At 38.8% G+C, this 23,168-nt stretch overlaps 1 protein-coding gene across 9 annotated transcripts in view; it reads left to right on the plus strand.

Annotated features, from left to right (window-relative positions):
• The window catches only part of JMJD1C (jumonji domain containing 1C), a 374,654-nt gene that overhangs the window by 251,284 nt on the left and 100,202 nt on the right, over positions 1-23,168 (plus strand). For 5 of the 9 annotated variants that reach the window (XM_033208321.1, XM_033208324.1, XM_033208322.1 and 2 more), the window contains one exon: positions 22,620-22,733. Coding sequence is in view for 1 of the 9 variants with exons in the window: in XM_033208317.1 (XP_033064208.1) it covers positions 22,620-22,733 (114 nt within the window). In the remaining 8 variants the exon portion in view is untranslated. Of the gene's footprint in view, positions 1-17,833; positions 18,422-22,619; positions 22,734-23,168 lie in introns of those variants that run through there. The other 4 variants (XM_033208325.1, XM_033208326.1, XM_033208320.1 and 1 more) reach the window with 3 other exon arrangements.

Consider the following 23,168-nt stretch of genomic DNA (forward strand, 5'->3'; position numbering starts at 1 on the left):
TTCTTTTGAGGCAGTTTTTCTTTGTTCCTCTTAGTATGCCTAGAAAGTTGAGATCAAAAATGATTGAATCTTCATCTTTTTTAAACATCAAGAAGAAACTACTTTTGAGGTTATTCTGTTTACTATTTTTACTTACATTCTCTTTCCGTGTATTCTGGGGAGGCAGCATTGCCACTATCCCAGGGTGCTGATTTAGCTGCTTGATATTTTTAGGAAGCCAGGATAACTTTAATAAATATCTTTCTGCAGAATACCAAAGAGCTTATCCTCTTACTAGCCCTAGGTTTTTCGTATTTGAAAACCTGGTGTGTATAATTGGGTAAAGTTTAAAGGGCCTCTATGTGGTTCAAAGAGCTACATACTGAGGATGGGCAGCTTTCCAATGTAAGCTCTTGGTAAATTATTTAAAGGTCCTGTGGTTCCTGAGAAAGTAGCATTTTGAGTGAGCAAAGTGACCAGGAAACTGATCTGTTAAGAGAATGTCTAAGTTCTGAGGTGCTGTGCTCTGAGATATATTCACTCTAGGCCAGGTGTTCTTAACCATATTCATGGTCGCAATGGTTGAAGCAATGGTTCCTAAACATGACTGAACCTCAGAACTAACCCAGAGAACTTTTTAAACCTAAGGATTGCTGGGACCCACCCTCAGTGTAAGTTACAGAGTAAGACTTAGAAATGTATATTCTTAGAATGTTCTCCAGATGATCTTGAAAATTCTGAAATTGTGGAGCAAAATAGTGTGTGTCTCATGTTTCTTTCAGAGCTACAGCTTTCATCAGATTTTCAAAAGCGTCTTTGATTCCAAAATGTTTAAGAACAATTGCTAGAAGCTACTGATTCTCAGACTTGATAGTGTATCAGAATGACCTAGGAATTTGTTGAAGCACAGATTGCTGGACCCCACTTCTGGAATTTCTGATTCAATAAATCTGGTTTGGAGCACAGGAATATGCACTGTTAATTACAACAGGTCCTTGAATGATGTCATTTTGTTATTTCATTGATGATAAAATTATTGATCCCTAGCTGTGGCTACTGTCAAGCAAATGGGCTTGCTGTTCAGTGTGCACAGAAAACCAGTAACTGTGGCATTGGCTTTTGAGAAAAGAAAGGTTTTTTTGTTTTGTTTGGTTTGTTTCTGAAAGAAGTTCCCATGGTGTTGCCCAGTCTCAAGTGCAGTGGTGTGATCATAGCTCACTGCAGCCTCAAACTCCTGGGCTCAGGTGATTCTCCCAACTCAGCCTCCTGAGTAGCTGGAACTAGAGGCACACACCACCATGCCCAGCTAATTTTTATATTTTTTGTAGAAATGGGAACCCCCCAGGTTGCCCAGGCTGGTCTTGAACTTCTGGGCTCAAGTGATTGACCTGCCTCTGCCTCCCAAAGTGCTGGGATTAGAGGTTTAAGACAGTCTGCCCAGCCAATAAAGAAAGGCTTATTGCAAAACTGGCTAGGAAAGAGACAAGAGTCCGACTCAAATCTGTCTTTCTGATTTGGGATCTGTGGCAAGTATATGGACTCAGAGGGCAAGGGAAGGGATTTAGAAATGTTGGCTTAGCAGGGTCTGATTAGTGGGCTTCAAATTTTGCCATTTATGGTAAGTTATGTTGAGGCCAGTTTTAGCCCTGTATCTTTCAAGCCAATGGATCCTTCACTTCCAAAAGAGGTTCTGACATTTGGGTTCTGCTGCTGTCCCAGTCTTGGTTCTGAGAAGAGGAATTATTGGTTCCAGGTGTTGTTAAGTCATTAAAGCTTTTTCTGTCGTGCATGCTATAGGACTTGAAGTTTTGGGATCCATTATACCTACGAGATAACTCGACATTTTGTTATCAACAGTGTAGGCCCAGTTGAGGTCACAAACTGGTTGTGACAGTGGTGCTTACACGAACACTGTCCGTGGGGAGTTTGCACTTTATTTCCATGTCTGCATGGGTTTGCTCAGGATCCTCTGGTTTCCTCCCAAATCCCAAAGATGTGCAAGCTAATTTAATTGACTTGTCTAAATTGTCTGTGTGTGTGCACGCACACGTGTGTGTGTGAGTGTATGTGTGTGTGCGCACATGTGTGTGTAAGAGAGTGAGTGTGTGTGTGTGTGTAACTTCCCTGCAAGGGAATGACATCTTGTGCAGGATTGGTTCTGGCCTTGAATGGTGAGTTTCTTGGATACCAAGCTCTGGCCACTCACAACTCTGAGCTGTAATAATTGGGTAAATAATTAACTTATTTTTATTCATCTTTCTTAAATGTATGTATAGCTCACATTTATTACAGTGTTAAATATTGAATGTGTTTGAGTGCTTATTTCAAAATTTAATGATGTTTTTGTCACCAGAAATATGCCATAGGAACTTAACTCTTGTTCATATCAGCCTATGGTAAAATTGATTTCATTATATGTTATTCCCAAGAACCTATGGATGAAGTTAATGAAGGATTGGTGTTTCTGTAGATGCTGCTGGTCGAGGGTTATCCCTTGAAAACCACTGGTTCTAGGCCTTGGTTAACACCACTCTCAGCCTTCAGCATCAAGCTCTTTGAGGATTCTTCATGAATGAATGACAGTAATAAGCATAATGAAGCATAACAAAGCTCAGTCTAATTCATCACTGTAAGAGAAGGATAAAGAAAACTCCAGGCCAGGTGTGGGTGGCTCATGCCTGTAATCCCAGCACTTTGGTAGGCTGAGGTGAATGACTCACTTGAGGTCAGGAGTTCAAGACCAGCCTGCTCAACATGGTGAAACCCCGTCTCTACTGAAAATACAAAAAATTAGCCAGGCGTGTTGGCGTGCGCCTGTAATCCCAATTACTCAGGAGGCTGAGGCACGAGAATAGCTTAAACCTAGGAGGCAGAGGTTGCAGTGAGCCAAGATTGCACCACTGCACTTCAACCTGAGTGACAGAGCGAGACTCCGTCCCCCCTCCAGAAAAAAAGGAGAAGAAAAAAGAAAATTATCTTTTTTCCTAGCAACGAAAAGTACACGTTTTGATTTGACTCTGTTGACAAACCTAGTTCATGAACAATTGCTTCTCTGTGTAGCATTTTGCTTTTCTTCTTGTCAGAGTAGAAAAATGCATATTTCCATGACCAATTTAAATGGTTTGGTTTTGTTTTTTACACTGAATTATGTAACTTTTTAAGTATACCCCCATTCTTCAAGGCCAAGTAGAATACAGGACAAAGTTAAAACAAAGTATTGTTAACCTAAATGTGGCAGGAAGAATATTTCTGAGAATTCCTGAAATAAATAAGAATGGTTCTGTTAAAAAGCTCAGAAAGGCCGGGTACAGTGGCTCACGCCTGTAATCCCAGCACTTTGGGAGTCCAAGGTGGGTGGATCACCTGAGGTCAGGAGTCAAGACCTGACCAACATGGTGAAACCCCGTCTCTACTGAAAATACAAAAATTAGCTGGGTGTGGTGGCGGGCGCCTGTAATCCCAGCTACTTGGGAGGCTGAGGCAGGAAAATCATTTCAACCCGGGAGGCGGAGGTCGCAGTGAGCCAAGATCATGCCATTGCACTCCAGCCTGGGTGACAGGGCAAGACTCCGTCTCAAAAAAAACAAACAGAAAAACTCAGAAAGCAGGTGGTCAGGTTGCTAATACAGGAAAGCTTTCAGATCCCCAAAGAAAAAGCAGTTGTTACCAAAGCTATAAAACACTGCTAAATCCACAGGAGTCCTACAAAGAAGTTTATTTGCTCAGACTGCTTATAGGCTATCTGAAACTTTGTAGGAAACTGCAACTCTGGAAGAAATCTTTATTATTTATGAAGAGTTTGTAAGGCTTTTGGGCATCATTAGTGGGCCTTAACTTTTTTCTTTCCCAGTTAGATCTGGGACTCTTGTCTCATTCCTTTACAGGAATAGGTCTTCAGTGAAACTGACCTGAATTAAGAAAACGTAGAGGGCTGCCCATGGTGGCTCACACCTGTAATCCCAGCAATTTTGGGAGGCCCAGGCAGGTGGATCAAGAAGTCAGGAGACTGAGACCATCTTGGCTGATAGAGTAAAACCCCATCTCTACTAAAAGTACAAAGAATCAGTCGGGCATGGTGGCAGTTGCCTGTAGTTCCAGCCACTCGGGAGGCTGAGGCAGGCGAATCGCTTGAACCCAGGAGGCGGAGGTTGCAGTGAACTGAGATCATGCCACTGCACTCCAGCCTGGGTGATAGAGCAAGACTCCATCTCAAAAAAAGAAAAAAAAAAAAAGAGTGCCGGGCACAGTGGCTCACGCCTGTAATCTCAGTACTTTGGGAGGCCGAGGCGGGCGGATCACGAGGCCAAGAGATCGAGACCATCCTAGCTAACAAGGTGGAACCCTGTCTCTACTAAAAATACAAAAAATTAGCTGGACATGGTGGCGGGCACCTGTAGTCCCAGCTTCCCAGGAGGCTGAGGCAGAAGAATGGCGTGAACCCAGGAGACGGAGCTTGCAGTGAGCTGAGATCCGGCCACTGCACTCCAGCCTGGGCGACACAGTGAGACTCCGTCTCAAAAAAAAAAAAAAGATAAAAAAGAAAACCTAGAGTTTTAGTGGGGAAGGTCGTTTAAAGAAGTGTTATCAAAATTTTATTAATAGTTATTGACTTGAGAGGAGATTAGTATATTTGTTTTCCTTGTACATTTTAAAAATATAACTTTGTTATCCCTTAACATGCTAGTAGGGGAAGAAAATTTAAATGAATAATAATTTGTAATTGAAAGAAAACACTTCAGTGCCAATCTTTAATTGTGTGATAAAGGCCTTTCAATATAGTCTTTCTGTGTTGCATGTCAGTACTTTGATATTTCACTCCTGTCAAAATATTGGCATAAATTACCAATACTTAAAGAAATATGGTAGAGACTTGGATTACTTTATTACTTTACTATATTTTGAATCTAAATACTACTTAACACAGGTGATCATTGTCACCTAAATGTGTTAATCTTTTAAACATGCAAAAATAGCTACTGCATCATATTATATACTTAATGGAAATTGTGAATCTCATTTGTCCATTGAAAAATTCAGCTTCCAGATTGTTGCTGACATCATCAGTTTTAACAAACAAGGAGGTAATGGAGAAATAATTGTAGAGCCTTGGTGACTTATGTTGCACAAGAAACAGATGTTTGCCAGATGGAAATGAACAAAACCAGTGCAAAAAAGATGTCTTATTCACGTTTCTAAGAGTACAAACAATGAAATGATTAGGAAAAATTAGAAGATACATATTATTAGTTTTTGACTGAAAAAGGTCAGGAAATCAGTCATATGCAAACGTAATGTCATATGTCCTACTCTCTGAGGAGGGTGTGCTTGACAGGACTCAAGACTGAAAACATTTTATTTTAGCTTAACCTCAGTTTCTCCTGTGATTTTTATGAGTATTAACAATTTAACACAAGCATTGCTTTTATGGTTGGGTTGATTTAATAGTATCATATTTATTATTCCCACAAAATTATGTTTAATTTTTATCCTCAAGAGGTAAAGGATCGGCTGGGTGTGGTGGCTCACACCTGTAATCCCAGCACTTTGGAAGGCGTAGGCGGTGTATCATGAGGTCAGGAGATCAAGACCATCTTGGCTAACACGGTGAAACCCCATTTCTACTATAAAAATACAAAAAATTAGCCAAGTGTGGTGGCACGCATCTATTGTCCATGCTACTCCAGAGGCTGAGGCAGGATAATCGCTTGAACCCGGGAGGCGGAGGTTGCGGTGAGCCAAGATCACACCTCTACACTCCAGCCTGGGCAATAGAGCAAGACTCCGTTTCAAAAAAAAAAAAAAGCCAGGCGCGGTGATCACACCTAGGCCGAGGTGGGCGGATCACAAGGTCAGGAGTTCAAGACCAGCATGGCCAACATGGTGAAACCTCATCTCTACTAAAAAAAAAAAAAAAATAGAAAAATTAGCTGGCCATGGTAGCATGCGCCCATAATCCCAGCTACTAGGGAGAATTGCCTGAACCCGGGAAGTGGAGGTTGCAGTGAGCCGAGATTGCGCTACTGCACTTCAGCCTGGGCAACAGAGTGAGACTCCATCTCAAAAAAAGAAAAAAAACAGTGCCGGATGTGGTGGCTCACGCCTGTAATCCCATCACTTTTGGAGGCTGAGGCGGGTGGATCACGAGGTCAGGAGATCGAAACCATCCTTTCTAACACGGTGAAACCCCATCTCTACTAAAAATACAAAAAATTAGCTGGGTAAGGTGGCGGTTGCCTGTAGTCACAGCTACTTGGAAGGCTGAGGCAGGAGAATGGCATAAACTCAGGAGTCGGAGCTTATGGTGAGCCGATATCATGCCACTGCACTCCAGCCTGGGTGACACAGCGAGACTCCGTCTCAAAAAAAAAAAAAAGGTAACGGATCTGTGGATCCCATGCCATACAAGCGTCTTGTGTAGTTTTATTTCTGTCAAGTGGGACGGCCTACTTTATTTACTTAATCAAGTTTAAAATGGGAGATGTTACTTTTTACCTTTAATTCTGCCGGTTCGTGTGAATAATACATGAAACATTCAGGAGTACTTATTTTATGCTTTTTTATATATACACAAGTGGGCCAGGTGCGGTGGCTCACGCCTGTAATCCCAGCACTTTGTTGGGAGGCTGAGGCGGATGGATCACGAGGTGAGGAGTTCAAGATCAGCCTGACCAAGATGGTGAAACCCTGTCTCTACTAAAAATACAAAACAAAATTAGCCGGGCATGGTGGTGGGTGTCTGTAATCCCAGCACTTTGGGAGGCCAAGGTGGGTGGATCACAAGGTCCGGAGTTCAAGATCAGCCTGGCCAAGATGGTGAAACCCCGTTTCTACTAAAAATACAAAACAAAATTAGCCAGGCGTGGTGGTGGGCACCTGTAATCCCAGCTACTCGGGAGGCTGAGGCAGAGAATTGCTTAATCCCAGGAAGCGGAGGATGCAGTAAGCCAGGATCACGCCAGTGCACTCTAGCCTGGGTGACAGAGGGAAACTCAGTCTTAAAAAAAAAATACATATATATATATGTATGTATGTATATAATATATACACATACACACCACACATATGTACACAAGTGATAGCAGTGTTTATGAAGAGTTTGGTTTATCACATTTATCTATACTTTGCTCTTAAACATTGTTAAATAGATTGAACAAGATAATATTAAAATCTTAGAATTGAAAAGAATCTTTAATATTTTATAAACCACCCCCAGCCAGAGGCAGAAATGTATTCCTTATAGTGACGACTTGACAAATTTTCATTCAGAATCTTTTTTTTTTTTTTGAAACAGAGTTTCACTCCCGTTGCCCAGGCTGGAGTACAGTGGTGCCATCTCGGCTCACTGCAACCTCCGCTTCCCGAGTTCAAGCTATTCTCCCGCCTCAGCCTCCTGAGTAGCTGGGACTGCAGGTGCGTGCCACCATGCCCAGCTAATATTTTTGTGTTTTTAGTAGAGACCGGGTTTCACTGTGTTGGCCAGGATGGTCTCAATATCTTGACGTTGTGATCCATCCACCTCAGTCTCCCAAAGTGCTGGGATTACAGGCGTGAGCAACCACGCGTGGCCTATACTAACTTTTAAAATAATCGTACATATTTATTATTTGTCCCTCTTCTCTTCCCCAGGCAAAACATTCACCATTCCTTCAAATGATCTTACTATTTTGCAATTTTTTTTTAAATTGATAAGGAGTCTTGCTCTGTCACCCAGGTTTGAGTGCAGTGGCATGATCTCGGCTCACTGTAACCTCTGCCTCCCAGGTTCAAGTGATTCTCCTGTCTCAGCCTCCTAAGTAGCTGGGACTACAGGTGTGTGCCACCACACTTCAGGTAATTTTTGTATTTTTAGTAGAGATGGGGTTTCATCATGTTGGCCAGGCTGGTCTTGAACTCCTGACCTCAGGTGATCACCCGCCTCAGCCTCCCAAAGTGCTGGGAAAACAGGCATGAGCCACTGTGCCCAGCCTATTCAAGTTTTGATTCCTTCCAGTACCATTTAAAAATACATATGTAGTATGTATTGATTTAGTGTCTTCAAATCCTTCAGGATTCTTTCACATATATTAATTAATTTAGAGACAGGGTCTTCCTTTGTCATATAGACTGTAGTACAGTGGCACAAACACAGCTCACTGCAGTCTTAACTTCCTGGGCTCAAGTGCTCCTCCTTTGTAACTGGGACTATAGCCACATGCCACCACGCCCAGCTAATTAAAAAAATTTTTTTTTGTTGTAGAGATGGTCTCATTATGGTGCCCAGACTGGTCTCAAAGCAATCCTCCCACCTTTGCCTCCCTCCCAAAGTGCTGGGATTATAGTGTGAGCCCCTGGACCCTGGCCTCTTTCACATGCATTTCAAGGAAGCTAGTGCTTCTGTACATTCTACTTGAGTAGTTTGAGTTTTTAAACCTAAATGTAGGTAAACTTTTTCATTATTAAAATTTATGGTTAATTCTTGTTTCAGCTTTTTAAAAATTGTTTTCTATTTCAATGGATAGAAATCCACATTTTCCTGATCATTTTAAAATCTAGATCTTGATTGTTTTTTTCATAAGACATATTTTTGAATCACTATGTCATTTGTTTTGAGACAGAGTTTTTGCTCTTTTGCCCAGGCTGGAGTTCAGTGGCACCGTCTCGGCTCACTGCAGCCTCCGCCTTGTGGATTCAAGCGATTCTCCTGCCTCAGCTTCCTGAGTAGCTGGGATTACAGGTGCCCGCCACCACACCTGGAGAATTTTTTGTATTTTTAGTAGAGACGAAGTTTCACCCTGTTGGCCAGGCTAGTCTCAAACTCTTGACCTGAGGTGATCCACCTGCCTCAGCTTCCAAAGTGTTGGGATTACAGGCGTGAGCTACCGTGCCCAGCCAGCCATTCTGTCATTTGTTAATTTGAAAATAGAGCTTTCAAGCGATAATGAGTGTGTAAGACCAGAAATGAATGAATAACATATCACAGGTTAATAACAGTGCCGTTTTCTTTTTTCTGAGATGGAGTTTTGCTCTTGTTGTCCAGGCTGGAGTGCAATGGCACAGTATCAGCTCACCGCAACCTCTGCCTCCTGAGTTCAAGCAATTCTCCTGCCTCAGCCTCCCAAGTAGCTGGGATTATAGGCATGTGTCACCATGCCTGGCTAATTTTGTATTTTTAGTAGAGACAGGGTTTCTCTGTGTTGGTCAGGCTGGTCTTGAACTCCCGACCTTGGCCTCCTAAAGGTGCTGGGCTTACACACTCGGCAACAGTACTGTTAATCAGTACATATTTTTTGTTTGTTTGTTTGCTTTTTTTTTTTCTTTTTTTTTTTTTTGTCCTGTCACCCAGGCCAGAGTGCAGTGGCATAATCTCAGCTCACTGCAGCCTTTGCCTCCTGGGTTCAAGTGATTCTCCTGTCTCAGCCTCCCAAGTAGATGGGATTACAGGCGTGTGCCACCACACCTGGTTACTTTTTAAATTATTTTTATTCTCTCTTAATTGTTGTATTTTTAGTAGAGACAGTGTTTTACCATGTTGGTCAGGCTGGTCTCAAACTCCCAACCTCAAGTGATCTGCCTACCTCAGCTTCCCAAAGTGCTGGGATTACAGCTGTGAGCCACTGTGCCTGGCCTATTAATCAGTACTCTTTAACCCACTGCAGATATGTAATTATCATCCAGCCTGTATTTCATTGACTTACCTATTGTAGATTGTCTTGATAAAAGTTTTAAGTCAAGTTCCTTAAATCTTAGTTTCAAATCTTATTAATCTAATAACTTTTGTTTTTATTAAAATGCAGGCTGGGTGCAGTGGCTAATGCCTGTAATCCCAGCACTTTGGGAGGCCGAGGTGGGCAGATAACCTGAGGTAGTTGGAGACCAGCCTGACCAACATGGCGAAACTCCGTCTCTACTAAAAATACAAAAGTTAGCCAGGCGTGGTGGTGTGCACCTGTAATCCTAGCTACTCAGGAGGCTGAGGCATGAGAATAGTTTGAACCCAAGAGGCGGAGGTTGCAGTGAGCCAAGATCACATGATTGTACTCCAGCATGGGAGACAGAACAAGACTCTGTCTCAAAATATTTAAAAAACATATAAAATAAAATGAAATGCAAATTACTCTCAATGAATATATTTTGCTCTTACTTGGTCAATTTGTATTTTAAAAATTTTCATTATCCTAATTATCCATTTTTGGCTCAAGATACCCCACCCAAAATATTCTAGTAAGAAACCAGAATATGCCATCCCCAAAATATCTTTTTTTTGCCATGTTTTGAGGTAGCTATTCTGAGAACCTGCAGACACAGGAGTAATTCTGAAAAGCTGCCCTTTTGTAAAAGAAATTTACCCATCTATAAAGGAAATCTGCTTTAGGAAAAAGTTTTGTGTATCAGGAAAAGGGCTGCTCCAGACAACTGTTATTCCCTGAGAGACTTTAGTCTGCATAACAAGACTATCTTTATTCATCATATATTTTCTTCGCTCACTCTATTTCATATAACTTGCGTAGACACCAACCCTTAAAAGCCCCAAGCTTCTCTTCCTTCTGTAGCTTCAGATGCTGTATAAGCTTCAATCATCTGACTTAAGTGAGTCTCATATTTTGTGGGACTACTGTTATTACATATGTAATTAAAATTGGTTTCGTGGCCGGGCGCCGTGGCTCAAGCCTATAATCCCAGCACTTTGAGAGGTTGAGAAGGGTGGATCACCTTAGGTCAGGAGGAGACCAGCCTGGCCAAGATGGCGAAACCCTGTCCCTACTAAAAATACAAAGATTAGCCGGTGGGCGCCTGTAATCCCCACACCTGCCTCAGCCTCCTGAGTAGCTGGGATCACAGGCACCTGAGACCATGCCCAGCTAATTTTTGTATTTTTAGTAGAGATGGGGTTTCACCATGTTGGCCAGGCTGGTCTTAAACTCCTGACCTCAAGTCATCCACCGGCCTCGGCCTCCCAAAGTGCTGGGATTACAGGCATGAGCCACAGTGCCCAGCCTCAACTGCCTATCTCTAATGTCTTGGCAATGCCATGATTTTTACAAAGACTGCCGGTTAATGGCTCTGAGCTTATCTCTACCATTTTAGTATTCTAACATATAATTTAATCTATGATTTTAGTTATTTAAAGCATGAAGATGTTCATAGTGTTGTTTATAATACAAAATTGAAAGCAGTTTAAGCATTCAGTCTTAAGAGAATGAATAATAAAATTAATGCTTTAATAAACTCGTGCGTATTTATTAAGTAGTTACTTAAAATGATGGCAATGTAAGAACATGAGATTATTAAATAAAATGAGCAACTTAAAATTTGCGTGTATCCTGAATGTTGATAACTAATATGGTTGTGAGGGAAAAAGGGACTGAAAGTGCGTTTAAATAGTTAACTGGCTGGGTTCACTAAGGATAAGAATATGGGATCTTCTTCATGCATTTATTTTACAAATTTTCTCAAATATAATTATGTTACTTGTTAAGAAAACTCTTATTTTCGAAAACAAAAAGGATTCTGCACATATCATTTAATCTTTAGTTTATTTTTCTAATCTCTAGTTTATATTTTCCATAGTAAAATCACTTTTTCTTGAGAGAAATAAAAGTAATTAAATAAGCTTTCCTTTTCTTCCAAATATTAGTGTGTTATCATCTTGCCCAATGTTCTTTTTCTGAACATAGCTTTAAAAACCCTTTATGTTGAATTGATTTTTCCTTCTAATCCTGCTTATTTCTCCTTTGTGAAAGGTGACATATATCAGTAAAGCAAATTAAAAATGTATAAAGTTATGTCATACTTCTTTTCCTTTGTACTTTATGACTTTGCCGTTTCTTCTAGACAGGCTTCATTTTTCTCCATTAGCATTCAGAGTTTAAAGTTTAATTCAGCAGATGACAAAACACTTTGCTCTCTGCAACCCCTGCGAACCAGCATGAAAATAAATACAATGCTTTCACACCATCTTACGATGTAAAAATCATTCAGCTGTGAATTAGGAAATCCAAGTTCTGGTCCTAGCACTTCTATAAACAAGATTTTTGACAAGCAAAGTCACTTAAACTCTGAGTGTCCATTTTTTTATCTGTAAAAATGAGAGTATTTCTAACATTAAAGTAATAGGACTAAATTTTGTATTTCCTTTTTAAAAATACCTATATTTTTAGAGACAGAGTCTTGCTATGTTGCCGAGGCTGGTCTCCTACTCCCTGAACTCAAGCCATCCTCTCAGCTCACCTTCTAAGTAGCTGGGATTCCAGGGGCATGCCACTGTCTACTTGTATGATTGCTGCTTGATTTGTATGATTACTGTATTAATTTCTGTTTTCTTATAAAAGACTGAATACTCTGCTGGGGTAAGAATTTTGTGGTCTTTTCCTCACTATTGCATACCCTGGGCCAAAGTATGGTGCCTTGCACATAGAAGCCATTTTATACCTATTGATAGAATGAATGTGCTACAATGTTTGCTAGAGAAAGGAGAGTTAAAAAAGTCTTAAGGTCCATATCTACTAGAGATCCTTGTAGAACTCATAGACTATTGAAGGTTTGAAACTGATAAACAAGTTTGGCATTACATAGAAGATCTGCATGGAGTTATTAATGTTAAAACCTTTATTTTTTTATTTTTTTGAGACAGAGGCTCGCTGTCACCCAGACTGGAGTGCAGTGGCACAATCTCAGCTTCCTGCAACCTCTGACTCCTGGACTGAAGCAATCCTCCCACCTCAGCCTCCTGAGTAGCTGGGACCACAGGTGTGTGCCACCACACCTGGCTATTTAGTCTTTGTAGAGACAAGATTTCACCATGTTGCCCAGGCTGATCTTGAACTCATGTGCCCAAGTGATCCACCTGCCTCCGCTTCCCAGAGTGCTGAGATTATAGGCATGAACCATTGCGTATGACCTAATGTTAAAAATTTGATCCTTTGGACATTACAATGATGTAGGAGTCACATTTTTATGTATTTTCATAGATTTTACAATATGCCATATTGAAAAATAATGAATTATAGTCAGCTTTCTTGTAAGGCCAGTCAAGTTGAATTCCTGTTACTACTGGTTCATCTTTTTTTCCTACCCATCTATCTTAAAAAATATTTATACTGCTAGATAATTGAACTTGCAAGAGTTTTTGCTTTTTAGTTTGTGAGTCTTTTAATTTTTTAAAATCCAGTGGTTTAGGCTTCCACATGTGTAAAGATGAGAGATGTATTCTTTTCATGGCCCAAGATAAACAGAACCAAAATCCTTGTTTATTTTAACTCTTAAAATTGTACATATAAGATTCTCACATTATTGGAAGGAATAGATTTTCTTTGGATAGGCAGACAGTGTTGCCTTCCTTTAGCCTCTGTTTACTTTCTGACCTCTGTTGATTTATTCAACTTGTAACCTAGAAACCAACTAAAAAGGAAGGAAGTTAGAGATGTGTATTTCTGGGCAGTAACTGGAGTAGTTTCCTCTTCCCCTAGCCTGGTTTAGCAGCCAAAAAAGGCCTTTTACTCCCCTCCCCACCTTCCAACAAAAAGAAAGAATAATTAATGTTAACTTTTCACCTTTTTACCTCAGTCCAGTGAAGAAGGTATAAGCCTTAAGAACAACCAGTTTAAAGGACTAAAATGTGTGAAAGGTGGGATCTACTATTCCTAATGAGTTGTAAGAACAGGAGTGCATTAAGGATACTTGATGTAAAACCTAGCAATTTATGCTTGATACCAAGTGGGTTCTCTATGTCTTTACTTCATTATTTTTGTTTGTGTTAAAAATTTACCAGAGTACCAGACTAATTAATACCAGACCAGTCACATTAATATATTTATATTAGCCAGATGTAGTGGCACGTACTTGTAGTCCCAGCTGCTCAGGAGACTGAGGCAGGAGGATGCCTTGAGCCCAGGAGTTTGAGGCTGCAGTGAGCTGATAGCTTCACTGCACTCTGGCCTGGACAACAGAGTGAGACCCAATCTCTAAATATATATATGTCAAGCCCGTTTTAAATATTTAAAAGGCATTGATTGTTACCAACTAGTTGTAACTCTGCATCCTTTGCATCAAGAATTGATTCTATAGTATTTATAGTAGTGGAGAAGCTAGTCTTATTTTAATACAACCATGATGTAGTGTGAAATATTTTTTTAAAAATGAATGTTTGGTTTTTCAGTATTGTTAATTACATTAATTTTACTAAAAATTAGTGCATTTGTGTTACTAAGATTGTATGACTTGAGGCAGTTGTATGGTTTAGCTAAGCCTACTTCTGTGTGCTTTATGATTCTGTAAGGGATTGAAGCACTTGAGAAGCAAAAACAGCTGTTTTTAAGTCTATATCATATACAATGTAGACAAACTTGAGTTTATGCAAGATTATGAGATAAATCCTGTGAAAGTTTCTAAGGTACAATAAATTGAGGAAATGTATTAAAGTACTTAAAATTTGATAGTTTATAATATTAAGCTGTATTAAACATTTGCTTTTTTTTGGTTTGGTAACATATTGTGAGTTCTTTACACAGATTCTTTTTATTTTTGTCTCAGTGATTGATTATGAATGAATTATTAGGATGGTTATATGTGATTTAATATCCACTTGACAACATTATTCAAAACACTTCGTTCTAAAGTTACCTTGGCTGGGAGCGGTGGCTCACGCCTGTAATCCTAGCACTTGGGGAGGCCAAGGTGGGCAGATCACCTGAGGTCAGGAGTTTGAGACCAGCTTGGTCAACATGGTGAAACCCTGTCTGTACTAAAAATACAAAATTAGCTGGGCATGGTGGCGTGCACCTGTAATCCCAGTTACTTGGGAGGCTGAGGCAGGAGAATTGCTTGAACCTGGGAGGCAGAGGTTGCAGTGAGCTGAGATGGTACCATTGCACTCCAGCCTGCGCAGAAAAGAGTGAAGCTCCACACAGAAAAATAAAGTTACCTTTTTGTATCATGCATGTTCTACACAATATGTTCTGTAAAATAAAGCCATATTTTACTCACAGTCTTAGACTAATCATTGCCCATGTCTTTTCATTCTTTTTATAAGCACAGGTTCATCATATACTAAATTAAAAATACCTTTTCAGTAGCTTTTCTTTTCTTTTTGTTTTTGAGACAGAGTCTCGCTCTGTCACCCAGGCCGGAGTGCAGTAGTATGATCTCGGCTCATTGCAGCCTCCGTCTTCCAGGTTCAAACAATTCTCCTGCCTCAGCCTCCAGAGTATCTGAGACTACAGGCACACCACCATGCCCTGGCTAATTTTTGTATTTTTAGTAGAAACAGGGTTTGCCATGATGGCCAGGCTGGTCTCAAACTCTTGACCTCAAGTGATCCACCCGCCGCTGATCCTGGCTTCTTTTCAGTAGCTAACCTGCTAATTTCTGTGAAATGAAAGTGATACTTCTGGAATAGATATAAAGGGGTTATGTATGTGTTTTTTTTAAAAAGTCAGTATGAATACAAAATTAGCCAAGTGTGATGCGTGCATGTAATCCCAGCTACATGGCAGGCTGAGGCAGGAGAATCTCTTGAACCGGGGAGGCAGGGGTTGCAGTGAGCTGAGATCGCACCATTGCACTCCAGCCCGGGCAACAAGAACGAAACTCTATCTCAAAAAAAATTTTTTTTTAATTAGTATGAATTTTTAGATTTACTGAAATTGAGGTTTCTCCATGGGGATAAATTTATAATAAAAGACTATTTACATCCGGGCATGATGGCTCACGCCTGTAATCCCAGCACTTTGGGAGCCTGAGACGGGTGGATCACTTGAGGCCAGGAATCCGAAACCAGCCTGGCCAACATGATGACACCCGGGCATGGTGGCGTGCACCTGTAGTCCCAGCTACTCTGGAAGCTGAGGCAGGAGAATTGCTTGAATCCCCATGGAGGCAGAGGTTGCAGTGAACCGAGATCACGCCACTGCACTCCAGCCTGGGCAACAGTGAGACTCTGTCTCAAAACAAAACAAAAAATACTATTTACATACATCTTAAAATAGATTAAATATTTTCTTGCACCTACACCTACAAGTGTATTTTTAAAGTTTCAGTGCATGTTAGTATATATAATTCCTCTGTTTCATCATTAATTTCTACAATAAAACTGAAACCATTTCAATTAAATTGTAATATAGAAGTGTGGTTGACTAAGTATATGGCCAGCTTTCCTGCTCTAAGTCAGAAACTTGCAAATTTTCACTGGATGCTCTAAAGGTTAAAATTTAATTATACTGACAAATTAGTAGACATAACCTGATGTTTTACATAGAGCCACAAATTTATATTCCATTCCATCTCTGCTCCTTGATTTGTTGAGTAGTCAGAGTCAGTCTCATGTCATCACATAAGTCTCCACTATGAAACGAGAAATTACTATAAGGCCTGGCAGGAAGACTCATGCCTGAAATCCCAGCACTTTAGAAAACTGAGGTGGGTGGATCGCTTAAGTTCAGGAGTTCCAGACCATCCTGGGCAACATGGTGAAACCCTGTCTCTACAAAAAATACAAAAAGTTAGCTAGGCATGGTGATGCCCACCTGTAGTCCCATCTACATGGCAGGCTGAGGTGGGAGGATCGCTTGAGCCCAGAAGCCAGAGATTGCAGTGAGCCAAGATCGTGCCACTGTACCGTAGTCTGGGCAACAGCAAAATCCTGTCTCAAAAAAAAAAAAAAGAGGCTGGACACAGTGGCTCACACCTGTAATACCAGTACTTTGGGAGGCCGAGGTGGGTGGATCGCCTGAGGTCAGGAGTTTTTGAGACCAGCCTGGCCAACATGGTGAAACCCTGTCTCTACTAAAAATACAAAAATTAAGAGCATGGTGGCACACCCTGTAAAGCCAGCTACTTGGGAGGCTGAAGGAGGATAATCGCTTGAACCCAGGAGGCGGAGATTGCAGTGAGTTGAGGTCACACCACTGCGCTTCAGCCTGGGTATCAGAGCAAGACTACATCCACCAAAAAATAGAGAACTTACTATTAGAGCATTCTTGTCCAGTAGAAATAAAATGTTGAGCTACTGGTGTGATTTTAAATTAAGTCTTTACATCAAAATTTTAACATAGGTAGATTAATTTTACAGTATTTTATTTAACCCAATATATCAAAATATTAACATATCAAAATAAAACTTCATGAGATACATCTTAATTCTTTTTTATGTTCAATGTGTATTTTATACATACAGCACACATCTCAATTCAGATTAACTACATTTCAGGTGCTCAGTTGCCACATATGGTTAGTAACTACCATATTGGACAACATCGGACAGCAGAACTCTAGAATTTAGATAGATGTTAAGAGACTATATTATGTAACACATCTGAGAAATACATTTTATGCTTTCAAATTGTGAGTATCTTAGGACTATCTAGGATAAATTGTTTTTTGTAATGAGTGAAAATGGTTGAATATTTTCAAATCTACAAAATACTACCAGTTTTTTTTTTTAGTAAAATGCCTATGAGATTGTTGAGATTTTTGCCTAAAAATATTTTAAATTGATTTATTTTGAAGTTTTTAATATTTTTAAGGCAAAATGGTTATATTAATTAATTAATCGTGCCCAAAAACGTACAAAGTGTATTTGATGCTTTATTTTTGCCAGCTTGAGAGATAGTCACGTTATTTCTTTTCTGCACTTTCTCACCTTGGTAAATCTGGAAAGCAAAAACTTAGTATTTGCATTTGCTTTATGAAGGAGACAGTAAACTTGAGCTTTCAGTCTCGCCACTAGTCTGTCTTTGTCTGTTGTTAAAATTATGAGCCAGTCTCTATGGCCGCAGCCAAATGAGTAATCACCAGTAATGTGACTCGTGCTGGAAGTGACTCCATCAGCACCTGTGACGGGGGATTAGTTACAGTTTACAGAGCACCGCCTCTTCCCTTCTCTCAGTGTGCCCTAAGCCAAGTACTCGTTCTCATTTGGGTGTCTGCACTGTTGGAAGCTACTGCACTGTGTTTCCACGCAGACAGAGTACAGTGGGAAAGGCTTTCTCCAGCTGATGGATGGCTGTTCTCTTTATTTGGAGTATCTTACTGGTTATGTAAGCGACCTCGAGAGAAATTATCCTGACCCAGATCGGAGGATGCAGTAGTGCTTCAGCTGCAGGATTTCTTAGTCGTTAACACCACAGTGCTGATGACAAAGAGCGAGTTGTAATCCTCATCACTGCCGGGGCTCAGCCAGAGCAGACAGAAAATCGTCATTTGCTCGTCGGAGACTTGTTAGGTTACAGCTCCTGCTTCGTTCTGTGGTCTTGGCTTTTCTTCCTATACAATGACGCCGCTGCAAGTGAGCTCAGAAATGCTTGGTTTGAGAGCCATTTGCCTGTGATTTTGAAGACTAAAGAAGTATTTACACTAGATAAATACTCTTCCAGAACAAAATGGAAATTTCAGCAAATACTTATTGACCTTTAAAGCCTTGCTGTGGATTTCTGAGATTTAAAAATACTTTAAAATTCTCAAGAACAAAGTACGGTTTGTATTTTTCTGCTTCCTTTTTCTTTTGTCTTAATTTACATTTGGTTTTTCTTCTCAGCCTGAGAAATTAAGGTCACTGCCTTTTGTAAAAGATCTGGCCTCAATGTTTTTAGTTTTAAGAATTTTTAACTTTCATTTGTTTAAAAAGATTTATTGTGTTTATAGTAATTTAATAACTAAATGTTAATTTAAAAACGAGAGTTTAATTGTTTAAAGTATGGCAGAAGTGCTTCAAATTAGGGTTTTCAGACTAGTGTTTCAAGAGAAGTGGAGGTATTTGTTTTGTGAGGGTTTTTTTTGGTTATTCCCTTCCCCACCCCCAACTTGTTTTCTAACAGTATCGTGTTTTTCAATAGACCTGCTTGGGTGGGAATTTGGACTTTGTTCTTTCAAGTCACTCCAGTCTTTTTTTTTGGTAGACTAAATCTTAACTTCTAAAATGTTGCTTAGGTTGTTTTCTGCTTTAGTATTTACCTTCGGTGAGATTTATATTAGTATTTTTGCAGTTAATAAGCCTTTTTTTTTTTTAACTTGGAATTGTTAACTGTTAACCAGAGATTGTTAGAAACTAAGACTGCAGACATAAGCTCTTTGAATTTCCTGTTAAATGTGAAATGGTGAGCTTTAACATCGTTTGTTTGAGCAGCTGAGTTGTGTTTAAGAGCTGTAGCTGATTTATTTTAAAAATGTTTTTCGGGGAGGGCTCATCTGTTCGCCTCTTCCTCATGTGAATGGAATGTGGTGCAGCATGGAGCCCCAAACAGGATACAGTTGTTCTAAGCATTCTTCCTATAGTTTGGTAGGCCCTACTAGAAACGCAGGCCCTCAACTATATTTATTTTGGCCATAGACTATTTTTAAAGTGTGTTTAACACTGATAAATGACCTTAAAAAACACTCTCACTCCATTAATAAAATTGAAAAAGCATTTTGTTTCAACTGAACATTTAGTGTTAGTAATTTTCATTTTGGGTTTCAAAGGCTTTTTAGAGCATTTGAATAATAGTCTTTTGTGATTAGGGCCATATTCTGTGACTTTCATCAGATGTTAGCTCATTGCTTCCCTTTAGGCTGTGGAAGTTACTCATAGAATCATGTATCTTTAGAGTGAGTGTTGAATTAGTTATGCATGAGTTCTAGTTTCTTTACATTCCAAAGCACCTAGACCCATCAATTATTTACTACAAATTCATCATACCAGCTGTAGGACCCATTTGTTTTTATTTAAATATGTTTATTATTATTTTTAAACTTAAAATGTTCCTTTGAAACATACTAGACTAATACACAAATTAACAATAGTTACATGGTGGATTTGCCAGTTAAAAAAACCGGGGTGTATTTTCATATCACTTCATATGTTGTTTGCCTTTCATTTTTCCTTAAAGTAGAGCAGTCACACATATTCACTGTTGCTCATTTAATAAATATTGAAACATTTCTTTAACAAATACTATAAAAGTATTTATCAGCACTTTTTATTTGCTATTTAAGAAGCATGATATACTTTGGACTTCCATTTGTAAATGATTATAAGTACTCATGTCCTTGTAAGAGTATTCAAATTTGATCATTGTCAGCTAGTTTTCTTACATTTCTGGTAGCCAAATTTTACTTGGCTTTCAATGAGATATCTTAAAATGTGAGTTTTTTTTTTACCTTAGAAATCTTTTTTTCTAATTAACTTAGAATAATTTAAATCATAGGTCGGCTTGTTGAAATTTACCCTTAGAACTCTGACCTACCTTGAAAAGGAGAGCTCTCTTCAGAAGAATGTTTTTCATATTATAAAATGATTAGGTCTCATAGGAAATGCAAGCCACCTGTATTATTTGCGTAAGAAAGAGGCACTCCAGAAGGAGAACTTTACTTCTTTTTCAAATCCTACTTAATTGAATTGTATCTTTAGCCACTTAGATAATACCTTTTGTGGACCTTTTTGTTAACCTTCATGGGTTGACCTGACATGGTACTGTTTGAAAAGAAATAGATCATTTGATAATGTCCAAGGATTAAAAGTCCTTTTCAGAAGATGCCAGTGTTTTCTAGTTTACTTAAAAACTAAACTGACAGTGATATAATATGAAAAAACATTTTTTACAGTAGGGATCAGCCGAATATCCCTGTTTATGTTACATATTTCATGTCAATTGGTCACATAGTGGTGGACACTTTTAAAGCCTAAATACAATGAATGCTCTTGAATTTCTTACAAACTTTTTGTCACTTGTTAAGTAAAATAATAAATAGGATTTTATGAAATTGGAAAGTGTTAAATGATAACAGTAGAAGGAAATGGCTAAATAATATGAGGATTTTCTATTTTGAAAATGTGATTTCTCACCCAAATAAAAATAATTTTGATAAATAATACAGTGCTTAAAAGGTTAGCCCAGGATATGGGAGAGAGGGTGTTACTGTGATTAGATCTTCTAATCTTAAATATTGAAAATAAGTGAAAATGTAAGAGAATTTTTTCCTGTTTTTTTAATTAAGAAAATATTATTTGTAACTTCATGATGTAGATAGTGTAGAAATAAGACTTGCTTAAATTTAATATTACATTTTAAACTTTGAAACGTTGTTACAGATTGCAGTGAGTCAACCTGAAATTCCTCTTAGGAATTTCTTCAATATAGAAATTAACTCCTTAAAAGCCACTCCAAACCAAACATCTTGAAGTTTTTCCCTTGAGTATGTTTATTGTTATTAACAAGATGTTATATATTTTTAAAGACAATAAGAGAAAGGGGAAACACAATGATTTTGAAGCGCCTGGGAATTTGTACTGTCTATGCCAAAAGCTTTGTTTTATGTGGAAATATTAACACAAATTACCCTGTAGCTAGAAAGATTTCTGCATGTGATATAGGTAACTTAGAAACTGAGTTGGTTTTTAATTCCATTTTCCAAACTATTTTCCAATTATTTAAAAAAATGTTTTATAGTAAAGCCACTGTGTTTTTTAAATGGTGGAATTTTGTTTTCATTTTCAAGTTTTTAGAACAGCACCATGAATATAAGACACTTGTATTTTATTTAATCTTCATCTACTTTGAAAGTTAGTGTGATAGTCATAAAGAAATGTATACATTGTATCCCTATTTCCTTCCTCTTCCTCCCCTGGCTCTGTCCCTGTCACCCCTACCCAAGATACGAGTTAAATCCCATATATTAAAGGTATCTTCTTAAAGGAATGAAATGACCTTGGATTGACTTTTTTTAAAAATAAGTAGTGGAGATTTGGACTTGACTGCAAAGTAGGGTTTTGTGTAGCACTTCTTACCAACTCTTTCTCTACTCCCTTCCTCCATGCTGCTCTCACCAAAGCTGTGGGACTTTTATTTGTGCTTGGTGCAGGGGTGAGGGTGAGAGTGCAAGGGGTGGAGTTAAAAGACCAGATACTTCCTGATCATTTAAAATCCCGCTTAACGTGAATGAGCTAGACAAAAAGTGTACATTGAAATAAAAATACTCTCTTTAATAAGAAACAATACAGTTAAAGGAAAAAAAAAAAGGCAGTGGTAAATATGTTCTCCAACCTAGTTTACTGTTTCAAAAGCAATTTCTCTTTTTAAGCAGACATTTTTACACACATGCATATTTTATTACATCTCTTTTTAAAAGGTAAACAGTTGGGACTTAGTATACTCAAATATGTCCATATCACATGTAGATCTAGTTTGTTCCTTTTAAATAAACACAAATACCTTATGGTGTACATAAAAACATTAGTTTGGCCGGGCGCGGTGGCTCAAGCCTGTAATCCCAGCACTTTGGGAGGCCGAGACGGGCAGATCACTAGGTCAGGAGATCGAGACCATCCTGGCTAACACGGTGAAACCCCGTCTCTACTAAAAAATACAAAAAACTAGCCGGAGGAGGTGGCGGGCGCCTGTAGTCCCAGCTACTCGGGAGGCTGAGGCAGGAGAATGGCGTGAACCCGGGAGGCGGAGCTTGCAGTGAGCTGAGATCCGGCCACTGCACTCCAGCCCGGGCAAGAGAGCGAGACTCCGTCTCAAAAAAAAAAAAAAAAAAAAAAAAATTAGCTTATAATATGAAAATTAATATTAATTGTCATCCTAGGACTCTGTAGTGATGACATTGATACATTGTATTGATGTGTGTTCCTTCATATTTTCAGGATACTATCCAGAAAATTATCATTAGAAATTCTTTTTTCTTGGCAGACTTTCAAACCTCTGGTTGAAAGAAGTATACCCAGTTCAGTCACTGCAGTAGAATTCCTTGTAGATAAGCAACTGGATTTTTTAACTGAAGATAGTGCCTTTCAACCGTACCAGGTAAGAAATTTTAGATTACTTTTTAAAATTTAACGGTTAAACTTTATTGATATGCAGATATTCTTTAAACAATATTCTTTAAATATCATTTCATCTAACTTCTAGTTGTGCGGAAAAACCCAATGAATGCAGTCAGTCGATTTTGCTTATAGGATAAACGATTTATTTATTCAATTAACAATATATACTAAGAATCTACTATGAGCCAGGCAGTGTTCTGTTGCAAGGAATACAGAAGTAAGCAAAATAAAAATATGTGACATTCTAAATAATAGTCATTATTAGAAAATAATTGGTTAAATATTAGTATAAATTGTCTTCAACTCTAAAGGTTAAGAATTGGGTAAATTAATGTAATTAAATGAGATTAGTGTTTATGTATACGTATCAGTTTAGCATAATAGTTCATTATTTTTTTAAGGGGAAATTTTTTTA

The sequence above is a fragment of the Trachypithecus francoisi genome, unplaced genomic scaffold (assembly GCF_009764315.1).
Source record: "Trachypithecus francoisi isolate TF-2019V2 unplaced genomic scaffold, Tfra_2.0 Lachesis_group9, whole genome shotgun sequence".
NCBI lineage: Eukaryota > Metazoa > Chordata > Mammalia > Primates > Cercopithecidae > Trachypithecus > Trachypithecus francoisi.